Source organism: Oncorhynchus masou, chromosome 6 (genome assembly GCF_036934945.1).
Source record: "Oncorhynchus masou masou isolate Uvic2021 chromosome 6, UVic_Omas_1.1, whole genome shotgun sequence".
Classification (NCBI taxonomy): domain Eukaryota; kingdom Metazoa; phylum Chordata; class Actinopteri; order Salmoniformes; family Salmonidae; genus Oncorhynchus; species Oncorhynchus masou.
This window is the reverse complement of record NC_088217.1, coordinates 916,437-929,649: the sequence shown is the minus strand read 5'-3', so window position 1 is coordinate 929,649 and position 13,213 is coordinate 916,437. Positions and strand designations below refer to the sequence as shown.

The 13,213-nt window shown below is 41.0% G+C and overlaps 1 protein-coding gene across 1 annotated transcript in view; it reads left to right on the top strand.

Annotated features, from left to right (window-relative positions):
* The first annotated feature begins 1,585 nt into the window (after positions 1-1,585).
* iqsec1b (IQ motif and Sec7 domain ArfGEF 1b) overlaps positions 1,586-13,213 on the top strand; it is a 79,857-nt gene continuing 68,229 nt past the window's right edge. Inside the window, exons 1-3 of the mRNA XM_064967366.1 lie at positions 1,586-2,232; positions 2,341-2,991; positions 9,219-9,380. Of these exons, the coding sequence (XP_064823438.1) occupies positions 1,592-2,232; positions 2,341-2,991; positions 9,219-9,380 (1,454 nt within the window). The 5' untranslated portion in view covers positions 1,586-1,591. The remainder of the gene's footprint in view (positions 2,233-2,340; positions 2,992-9,218; positions 9,381-13,213) is intronic.

Sequence of the window (13,213 nt, the reverse complement as noted above, 5' to 3'; positions counted from 1 at the left end):
AGAGTTATTAATGTAACTTTAGTTGTTCTACAAACGTTGGGCTATATGTTTAGATTTACAATACATTGTAAGGCTGCATGATGGGACTCCAGTGATGATTTGAAAAAAGTCACAAGAAAGCACGCGCTCTGCTTTGTTTTTTGCACATGCTGTACACACTACATCCGTATCTCATTCACAATTCGACAAGCACTCTATGTCCAAAACTTAAACAAGCATAACTTTTGAGTTCAAGTTTCAACTTCATTTGTTCCAGAGGGTAATTGGTTTTGCAGCCAGCGGAGCATTAAAACAACAAACATACAAAACATTAACATTTACCTGCATTACAAAGATACAGTTATAGTGACTACAATTAACTAGTACATCATGTCATAGGGCTGACAGCCACCAGTACAAATATATATACAGTTCTAATGATTGACATTAGCATCAGCACAAAGGTATAGCAATCCAAATAAGTGAAGTGCAATAGTTCTGGAGGACCGGTACACTCCGCTGTCTCCATTTCAGAGGCAATAGACAACAATAGGCTATTATAGCCAGCAATGGCTGTTATGCCTTAATTCTGCCAGACCCCAGGAAGAGTAGCTGCTGCCTTGGCAGGAACTAATGGGGATCCATAATAAACCCCAGGAAGAGTAGCTGCTGCCTTGACAGGAACTAATGGGGATCCATAATAAACCCCAGGAAGAGTAGCTGTTGCCTTGGCAGGAACTAATGGGGATCCATAATAAATACAAATACAAGTGTAACTTTAGTATGCCTATTATGGTACCATGTTACCGTGTTACTGTATTACAGTTACTATGCTACTGTGTTACTGTGCTACTGTGTTACTGTTACTATGCTACTGTGTTATCGTGTTACTGTGTTACAGAACTATAGATCTATTCTATATGTGTTTGTTCATTTGTTTCTGGTTATGTTATTTCCCTAAATGTGTGGGCATGTATACTGAGAATTCAAAACTTTAAGAACATCTGCCCTTTCATGACAGACTGACCAGGTGACTCCAGGTCAAGGCTATGATCCCTTGTTGATGTCACCTGTTAAAGCAACTTCAATCAGTGTAGATGAAGGGGAGGAGAAAGGTTAAAGAAGGATTTTTAAGCCTTGAGACAATTCCACATGGATTGTGAATGTGTGCCATTCAGAGGGGAATGGGCAAGACAAACAATTTTACAGCTTTTGAATGAGGTATGGTAGTAGGTGCCAGGCGCACCAATTTGTATCAAGAACTGTAACGCTGTTGGGTTGTTCACGCTCAACTGTTTCTGTGTGTATCAGGAATGGTCCACCACTCAAAGGACATCCAGCCAACATGACACAACTGTGGGAAGCATTGGAGTTAACATGGGCCAGCATCCCTGTGGAACCCTTTCAACACTGTTCTGAGGGCAAAAGGGGGGGTGCAACTCAATAATAGGAAGGTGTTCCGGAGTTTTGCTATACTCAGTGCATGTCACATAGTAATTTCAAATGGCTTGTAATGTAAATGAACATGTAAAGGGATAACCAAACTTCTCATGCTGTCGGTTGATTGGTTGGTTGATTGATTGTCTTCTCTCTCTCTCTCCTCCAGGTGGAGATGCTGGAGCGTAAGTATGGAGGCCGTTTCATAACGCGTCATGCGGCCCGCACCATCCAGACAGCCTTCCGCCAGTATCAGATGAACAAGAACTTTAAACGTCTCCGCAGTTCCATGTCCGAGAACCGCATGTCCCGACGTATCGTCCTGTCCAGCATGAGGATGCAGTTCTCCTTGGAAGGCCCTGAAAATGTTCATCAGTCGTCCTTCCTCACCGACAATGGAACCAAACACCTGGGGGCCCTGGTCCAATCAGAATGCAACTCTGACCTGGGGGGTGTGGTCCCAGGTACTATGAAGTCACCTGTGGTGGCCCAGAACGATGACTTCACTGACGCTATAACAGAGCTGGAGGACGCGTTCTCCCGTCAGGTCAAGTCTCTGGCCGAGTCGATAGACGATGCTCTGCATAGTAGGAGTCTGCACAGGGAGGAGGGGGGGCCAGGAGAGACGAGGCAAGGGGGGAGAGGACACCCTGACCTGGACAATGACCGAGACAGAGAGCTGTTCTCCTACCAGGTCAAGCCCTCCTCACACAGCAGTGTGGAACACCACAAACTGGATGAGATGACAGCATCATACAGCGATGTGACTCTCTACATCGATGAGGAAGAGCTGTCCCCTCCTCTTCCTCTGTCTCAGTCCCTGGACCATTCCTACTCTCCTCTCCCTCTGTCTCAGTCCCTGGACCATTCCTACTCTCCTCTCCCTCTGTCTCAGTCCCTAGAGCGCCCCTACACCCCCTTACCATCGGTAGACCGGCCCTCCTCCAAAGAGTCGGAGCTGCGTTTGCGTTCTCTCTCCTGGTCTCTGGTCCATAAGGATGATAAAGTTCAGGGGTCAGACACCTCCTGCCGCAGCACACCCTCCCTGAAGCAGCAGGAGCAGAGGCTTAGGGTCGACCGCCTCCCGCTGCTGACCATCGAGCCGCCCAGCGACAGCTCTGTGGAGCTCAGTGACCGTTCCGACCGCTCCATTCTGAAGAGACAGAAAGCCTACGATCGCCAGCCCATTAGTCAGCCAGCCAGCCCCAAACATCCCCCTCCTCACCCCTCCTCCTTGTCTCACCCCCGTGGCCTTCCCCCCAAGGGAACCTCCTGGGATGAGGATGCTCCCCGCTACCGGCCACGCGCACTAGAGGCCCACCTGGCGATCAACGGGATGGCTAACCGGCAGAGCAAGTCGGAGTCGGACTTCTCAGATGGGGACAATGACAGTATCAACTCTACATCTAACAGTAATGACACTATTAACTGCAGCTCTGAGTCCTCCAGTAGAGAACAGACCCTCAGAAAACAGACCTATCACAAAGAGACACGCAGCAGCTGGGACTCACCGGCCTTCAGTAATGATATCATCAGGAAGAGACACTATCGTATCGGACTAAACCTGTTTAACAAGTAGGTTCAGGACAGCGGTACACACACTGAAGTCTGAGTTAAATTGCCTAGTCCTTTTGAAGCAGTCTGATCAGTGGTTGTAATCAGAGATCAGTGGTTGTGATCAGAGATCAGTGGTTGTGATCAGAGATCAATGGTTATTATCAGAGATCAGTGTTTGTAATCGGTGGCTGTAATCGGTGGCTGTAATCGGTGGCTGTAATCGGTGGCTGTAATCGGTGGCTGTAATCGGTGGTTGTAATCGGTGGCTGTAATCGGTGGTTGTAATCGGTGGTTGTAATCGGAGATCGGTGGTTGTAATCGGAGATCGGTGGTTGTAATCGGAGATCGGTGGTTGTAATCGGAGATCGGTGGTTGTAATCGGAGATCGGTGGTTGTAATCGGAGATCGGTGGTTGTAATCGGTGGTCGGTGGTTGTAATCGGTGGTTGTAATCGGAGATCGGTGGTTGTAATCGGAGATCGGTGGTTGTAATCGGAGATCGGTGGTTGTAATCGGAGATCGGTGGTTGTAATCGGTGGTTGTAATCGGAGATCGGTGGTTGTAATCGGAGATCAGTGGTTGTAATCAGCATCCAATCAAAATGTATTTGAGATTATTCCAAACATAGGGTGCAAGGAAAAGAAAGGCAGATTTACCTAACTCTGTAGACACGGAAGGAGTCGCCAAAGTTAACCAACCTTGTGAATGGGTAACTTTTTGGCAAAGAATGCAGTGATGAGTAACAAAACTGTCTCTGTGATAAAACGAAGGGTGCTGTGATAAACGTCATCCAGGGACTTAAGAGTAGAGGCAGCTGCACATTGATAAATAATATCACCATAATATCACCATAATCAAGAACAGGTAGACAGGTTGATAAATCGTATCACCATAATGAAGAACAGGTTGATACATAGTATCAACATAACAACAGGTAGACAGGTTGATAAATAGTATCACCACAACAACAACCGGTAGAAAGGTTGATAAATAGTATCACTATAACATCAGGTAGAAATGTTGATACATAGTATCACCAAAACAACAACAGGTAGACAGGTTGATAAATAGTATCACTATAACAACAGGTAGAAATGTTGATGCATAGTATCACCATAACAACAGGTAGAATGGTTGATAAATAGTATCACCATAACAACAGGTATAAAGGTTGATAAATAGTATCACCATAACAACAGGTATAAAGGTTGATAAATACTATCACCATAACAACAGGTAGAAAGGTTGATAAATATTATTACCATAACAACAGGTAGAAAGGTTGATACATAGTATCACCATAACAACAACAGGTAGAAAGGTTGATAAATAGTATCACCACATCAGGTAGATACATAGTATCACCATAACAACAGGTAGACAGGTTGATACATAGTATCACCATAACAAAAAGTAGACAGGTTGATACATAGTATCACCATATCAACAACAGGTAGAAAGGTTGATAAATAGTGTCACCATAACAACAACAGGTAGAAAGGTTGATAAATAGTATCACCACAACAACAACAGGTAGAAATGTTGATAAATAGTATCACCATAGCAACAGGTTTATAAATAGTATCACCACCACAACAACAGGTAGAAAGGTTGATAAATAGTATCACCACCACAACAACAGGTAGAAAGGTTGATAAATATTATCACCATAACAACAGGTAGAAAGGTTGATACATAGTATCACCACCACAACAACAGGTAGAAAGGTTGATAAATATTATCACCATAACAACAGGTAGAAAGGTTGATACATAGTATCACCATAACAACAGGTAGAAAGGTTGATAAATAGTATCACCACATCAGGTAGATACATAGTATCACCATAACAACAGGTAGACAGGTTGATAAATCGTATTACCATAAAAGCAGATAGAAAGGTTCATAAATAGTATCACCATATCAACAACAGGTAGACAATCTGATAAATAGTATCACCATAACAACAACAGGAAAAAAGGTTGATAAATAGTATCACCATAACAACAACCGTTAGAAATGTTGATACATATTATCACCATAACAACAGGTAGAAAGGTTGATAAATAGTATCAACACAACAACAACAGGTAGAAATGTTGATAAATAGTATCACCACCACAACAACAGGGAGAAAGCTTGATAAATAGTATCACCATAACAACAGGTTGATAAATAGTATCACCACCACAACAACAGGTAGAAAGGTTGATAAACAGTATCACCCAACCAACAGGTAGAAAGGTTGATAAATAGTATCACCATAACAGGTAGAATGGTTGATAAATAGTATCACCATAACAACCGGTAGAAAGGTTGATAAATAGTATCACCACAACAACAACAGGTAGAAATGTTGATAAATAGTATCACCATAGCAACAGGTTTATAAATAGTATCACCACCACAACAACAGGTAGAAAGGTTGATAAATATTATCACCATAACAACAGGTAGAAAGGTTGATACATAGTATCACCACAACAACAACAGGTAGAAATGTTGATGCATAGTATCACCACCACAACAACAGGGAGAAAGGTTGATAAATAGTATCACCATAACAACAGGTTGATAAATAGTATCACCACCATAACAACAGGTTGATAAACAGTATCACCACCACAACAACAGGTAGAAAGGTTGATAAATAGTATCACCACGACAACAACAGGTAGACAGGTTGATAAATAGTATCACCATAACAACAGGTTGAAAGGTTGATAAATAGTATCACCACAACAACAACAGGTAGAAATGTTGATACATAGTATCACCACCACAACAACAAGGAGAAAGGTTGATAAATAGTATCACCATAACAGGTTGATAAATAGTATCACCATAACAACAGGTTGATAAATAGTATCACCATCACAACAACAGGTAGAAAGGTTGATAAACAGTATCACCATAACAACAAGTAGAAAGGTTGATAAATAGTATCACCATAACAGGTAGAAAGGTTGATAAATAGTATCACCATAACAACAGGTAGAAAGGTTGATAAATAGTATCACCACAACAGCAACAGGTAGAAAGGTTGATACATAGTATCACCATAACAACATGTAGACAGGTTGATAAATAGTATCACCATAACAACAGGTAGAAACGTTGATGCATAGTATCACCATATGAACAGGTAGAAAGGTTCATAAATAGTATCACCATAACAACAGGTTGATAAATAGTATCACCATAACAACAGGTTGATAAATAGTATCACCACCACAACAACAGGTAGAAAGGTTGATAAATGGTATCATCATAACAACAACAGGTAGACAGGTTGATAAATTGTATCACCATAACAACAGGTAGAAAGGTTGATAAATAGTATCACCACAACAACAACAGGTTGACAGGTTGATAAATAGTATCACCATAACAACAGGTAGAAAGGTTGATAAATAGTATCACCATAACAACAGGTAGAAAGGTTGATAAATAGTATCACCATAACAACAGGTAGAAAGGTTGATAAATAGTATCACCACAACAACAACAGGTTGACAGGTTGATAAATAGTATCACCACCACAACAACAGGCAGTGTAGCCTAGTGGTTAGAGCATTTCACTAGTAACCAAAAGGTTGCAAGTTCAAATCCCCGAGCTGACAAGGTACACGATCTGTCGTGCTGCCCCTGAACAGGCAGTTAACCCACTGTTCCTAGGCCGTCATTGAAAATAAGAATTTGTTCTTAACTGACTTGCCTAGTTAAATAAAGGGTAAAAAAAAAAATAATAATAAAAAAAAGGTTGATAAATAGTATCACCACCACAACAACAGGTAGAAAGGTTGATAAACAGTATCACCATAACAACAGGTAGAAAGGTTGATAAATGGTATCATCATAACAACGGGTAGACAGGTTGATACATAGTATCACCATAACAACAGGTAGAAAGGTTGATAAATAGTATCACCACGACAACAACAGGTAGACAGGTTGATAAATTGTATCACCATAACAACAGGTTGAAAGGTTGATAAATAGTATCACCACAACAACAACAGGTAGAAATGTTGATACATAGTATCACCACCACAACAACAAGGAGAAAGGTTGATAAATAGTATCACCATAACAACAGGTTGATAAATAGTATCACCATAACAACAGGTTGATAAATAGTATCACCATCACAACAACAGGTAGAAAGGTTGATAAACAGTATCACCATAACAACAAGTAGAAAGGTTGATAAATAGTATCACCATAACAACATGTAGACAGGTTGATAAATAGTATCACCATAACAGGTAGAAAGGTTGATAAATAGTATCACCATAACAACAGGTAGAAAGGTTGATAAATAGTATCACCACAACAGCAACAGGTAGAAAGGTTGATACATAGTATCACCATAACAACATGTAGACAGGTTGATAAATAGTATCACCATAACAACAGGTAGAAACGTTGATACATAGTATCACCATAACAACAGGTAGAAAGGTTCATAAATAGTATCACCATAAAACAATAGGTAGATAGGTTGATAAATAGTATCACCATAACAACAGGTTGATAAATAATGTCACCATAACAACAGGTTGATAAATAGTATCACCACCACAACAACAGGTAGAAAGGTTGATAAATGGTATCATCATAACAACAACAGGTAGACAGGTTGATAAATAGTATCACCACAACAACAGGTAGAAAGGTTGATAAATAGTATCAACACAACAACAACAGGTAGAAATGTTGATAAATAGTATCACCACAACAACAACAGGTTGACAGGTTGATAAATAGTATCACCATAACAACAGGTAGAAAGGTTGATAAATGGTATCATCATAACAACGGGTAGACAGGTTGATACATAGTATCACCATAACAACATGTAGACAGGTTGATAAATAGTATCACCATAACAACAGGTAGAAACGTTGATACATAGTATCACCATAACAACAGGTAGACAGGTTGATAAATAGTATCACCATAACAACAGGTTGAACGGTTGCTGTAATAGTGTTGCTGTAATAGTGCTATGCCCAGGCCTAAACCCTGATTGGTTTACATTGTGGTTGCTGTAATAGTGTTGCTGTAATAGTGCTATGCCCAGGCCTAAACCCTGATTGGTTTACATTGTGGTTGCTGTAATAGTGCTATGCCCAGGCCTAAGCCCTGATTGGTTGACATTCAACACACATTTCTCAGATAAAAAAAGCAAAGTTGTACATTTACCAAGGATTCACAAATCTTAGCTAGATATGGACTCCTGGAGATGGAAGATAATTATGGAGTGGCAGCACCTAAGCGGTTTTCCATACTTCCTGATAACAATATTAGATTTAAGATATGGGTTACTGAGCTATCAATGAGGGGGGCAGCACACTTGAGAAGACCTGGCTCCAATTGGTTCGTCCCTGTGGAGTTCTTGGTATCTATTGCAAGTCAGGCATCAAGGACTTCTTTTTCTGTGAATTACCGAAGTGCAAAAACTTCACTACCATTTTCAGAGTTAAACTCTTTCAAAAAGCCATCAATGTTTTTGCAATTTTGTCCATAATGGGGCCAGAGTCTGAATTTGTTTGTTGGGCAAAGAGGAGGAAGTACAACCCTTCAGAGATTGACGGATTGAACCAGGGACCCTCTGAAAACATTAGCAACTGCATCCCACAATGCTTTGTTACTTATCTCTCCACAAAAGCCGTGGCACTTGCAGAACAAGGGAAATAACTACTTCAAGGTCTCAGAGCGAGTGGTGTCACTGATTGAAACGCTACTAGCACACATCGCTAACAAGCTCGCCATTTCACACCGGATACAACATTGATTACTACTAAAGACCTATTGACAATATTTTTAGTCACGTCTTAGAGAAGGATTGGACGGACTGACTGACTGTGTTATTCTGTGTACGTGTGTGTGATTGAACTGATTGTGTCTGTGTGATTGTGTTTAATCTTGATGATTGTTGATCTGCTTTGATTTGCTTTATGGACCATTAAGTTGCTTTAGAAGAGGAGTGCTCCCCAGCCACCTCCCTTCTATCTTCTCTCAGGGAACCCCCTATAGACCAGCAGGAGCTGAACCCACCATTACCACTCCCTCACCCCATTCCCAGCACCCCACCCTTAACCCACCCTCACCCCAAATCATGCCTCTTCTCTTACACATATGCAGACAGAGAAATCCAGGATTATGATAATGCTGTCTCTCTCTCTGTCTCTCTCTCTCTGTCTCTCTCTCTGTCCCTCTCTCTCTCTCTCCCCCTTCCAGGAAGCCAGAGAAGGGTTGTCAGTACCTGACGGATCGAGGGTTTGTCCCAGACACTCCAGAGGGAGTGGCTCACTTCCTGCTCCAGAGGAAGGGCCTGAGCAGGCAGATGATTGGAGAGTTCTTGGGGAACAGGCAGAAACAATTCAATAGAGACGTCCTGGAGTGAGTCAGTGTGTCTATGTTTCTGTATCAACAAGACCAGCTACATTGACTGTTTATAAAGGACCAGCTACATAGACTGTTTATACAAGACCAGCTACATAGACTGTATCAACAAGACCAGCTACATCGACTGTTTATAAAGGACCAGCTACATAGACTGTTTATACAAGACCAGCTACATAGACTGTTTATACAAGACCAGCTACATAGACTGAATCAACAAGACCAGCTACATCGACTGTTTATAACGGACCACCGACATAGACTGAATCAACAAGACCAGCTACATAGACTGAATCAACAAGACCAGCAACATAGACTGCATATGCATGACCGGCTACATAGACTGTATCAACAAGACCAGCTACATAGACTGAATCAACAAGACCAGCTACATAGACTGAATCAACAAGACCAGCTACAGAGACTGAATCAACAAGACCAGCTACATAGACTGAATCAACAAGACCAGCAACATAGACTGCATATGCATGACCGGCTACATAGACTGTATCAACAAGACCAGATAAATAGACTGAATCAACAAGACCAGATAAATAGACTGAATCAACAAGACCAGATACATAGACTGAATCAACAAGACCAGCTACATAGCCTGTATATACATGACCAGCTACATAGACTGTATATGCATGACCAGCTACATAGACAGTATCAACAAGTCCAGCTACATGGACTGAATCAACAAGACCAGCTACATAGACTGAATCAACAAGACCAGCTACATATACTGAATCAACAAGACCAGCTACATAGCCTGTATATGCATGACCAGCTACATAGACAGTATCAACAAGACCAGCTGCGTAGACTGAATCAACAAGACCAGCTACATTGACTGTATCAACAAGACCAGCTACATAGACTGTTTATAAAGGACCAGCTACATAGACTGTTTATAAAGGACCAGCTACATAGACTGTATATGCATGACCAGCTACATAGACAGTATCAACAAGACCAGCTACATATACTGAATCAACAAGACCAGCTACATAGCCTGTATATGCATGACCAGCTACATAGACAGTATCAACAAGACCAGCTGCGTAGACTGAATCAACAAGACCAGCTACATTGACTGTATCAACAAGACCAGCTACATAGACTGTTTATAAAGGACCAGCTACATAGACTGTATATGCATGACCAGCTACATAGACAGTATCAACAAGACCAGCTACATGGACTGAATCAACAAGACCAGCTACATAGACTGAATCAACAAGACCAGCTACATAGACTGTATCAACAAGACCAGCTATATAGACAGTATTAAATAACGGTAAAATAAAATTAAAAATAAAAAGATCAGCTCCGTAGACTATGTGCAAGACCAGCTACATAGACTGTGTATGCAAGACCAGCTACACATACTGTATCAACAAGACCAGCTACGTAGACTGAATCAACAAGACCAGCTACATAGACTGTTTTTACAAGATCAGGTCCATAGACTGTTTAAACAAGACCAGTTACATAGACTGTACATGCAAGACCAGCTACATCAACGTAATCAACAAGACCAGCTACAAAGACTGAATCAACAATACCAGCTACATAGACTGAATCAACAAGACCAGCTACATAAAGTGAATCAACAATACCAGCTACATAGACTGAATCAGCAAGACCAGCTACATAGACTGAATCAACAAGACCAGCTACATAGACTGAATCAACAAGACCAGCTACATAGACTGAATCAACAAGACCAGCTACATAGACTGAATCAACAAGACCAGCTACATAGACTGAATCAACAAGACCAGCTACATAGACTGAATCAACAAGACCAGCTACATAGACTGAATCAACAAGACCAGCTACATAGACTGAATCAACAAGACCAGCTACATAGACTGAATCAACAAGACCAGCTACATAGACTGAATCAACAAGACCAGCTACATAGACTGAATCAACAAGACCAGCTACATAGACTGAATCAACAAGACCAGCTACATAGACTGAATCAACAAGACCAGCTACATAGACTGAATCAACAAGACCAGCTACATAGACTGAATCAACAAGACCAGCTACATAGACTGAATCAACAAGACCAGCTACATAGACTGAATCAACAAGACCAGCTACATAGACTGAATCAACAAGACCAGCTACATAGACTGTATCAACAAGACCAGCTACATAGACTGAATCAACAAGACCAGCTACATAGACTGAATCAACAAGACCAGCTACATAGACTGAATCAACAAGACCAGCTACATAGACTGAATCAACAAGACCAGCTACATAGACTGAATCAACAAGACCAGCTACATAGACTGAATCAACAAGACCAGCTACATAGACTGTATCAACAAGACCAGCTACATAGACTGTATCAACAAGACCAGCTATATAGACAGTATTAAATAAAGGTAAAATAAAAAATCAAAATAAAATAAAAAGATCAGCTCAATAGACTGTATGTGCAAGATTAGCTACATAGACTGAATCAACAAGACCAGCTACATAGACTGAATCAAGAAGACCAGCTACATAGACTGTATCAACAATACCAGTGACATAGACTGAATCAACGAGACCAGCTACGTAGACTGTATCAACAAGACCAGCTACATAGACTGTATATGCAAGACCAGCTACACATATTGTGTCAACAATACCAGCTACGAAAACTGAATCAACAAGACCAGCTACATAGACTGTATCAACAAGACCAGCTACATAGACTGAATCAACAAGACCAGCTCCATAGACTGAATCAACGAGACCAGCTACGTAGACTGTATCAACAAGACCAGCTACATAGACTGTATATGCATGACCAGCTACATAGACTGTATCAACAATACCAGCTACATAGACTGTATCAACGAGACCAGCTACGTAGACTGTATCAACGAGACCAGCTACGTAGACTGTTTATAAAGGACCAGCTACATAGACTGTTTATAAAGGACCAGCTACATAGACTGTATATGCATGACCAGCTACATAGACTGTATATGCATGAGCAGCTACATAGACAGTATCAACAAGTCCAGCAACATAGACTGTATCAACAAGACCAGCTACATAGACTGAATCAACAAGACCAGCTATATAGACTGTATATGCAAGACCAGCTACACATATTGTATCAACAATACCAGCTACGTAAACTGAATCAACAGGAACAGCTACATAGACTGTATCTAAAAAGACCAACTACATAGACCGTATCAACAAGACCAGCTACATAGACTGTATCAACAAGACCAGCTACATAGACTGAATCAATGAGACCAGCTACGTAGACTGTATCAACAAGACCAGCTACATAGACTGAATATGCAAGACCAGCTACATCAACGTAATCAACAAGACCAGCTACATCAACGTAATCAACAAGACCAGCTACATCAACGTAATCAACAAGACCAGCTACATCAACGTAATCAACAAGACCAGCTACATCAACGTAATCAACAAGACCAGCTACAAAGACTGAATCAACAATACCAGCTACATAGACTGAATCAACAAGACCAGCTACATAAAGTGAATCAACAATACCAGCTACATAGACTGAATCAGCAAGACCAGCTACATAGACTGAATCAACAAGACCAGCTACATAGACTGAATCAACAAGACCAGCTACATAGACTGAATCAACAAGACCAGCTACATAGACTGAATCAACAAGACCAGCTACATAGACTGAATCAACAAGACCAGCTACATAGACTGAATCAACAAGACCAGCTACATAGACTGAATCAACAAGACCAGCTACATAGACTGAATCAACAAGACCAGCTACATAGACTGAATCAACAAGACCAGCTACATAG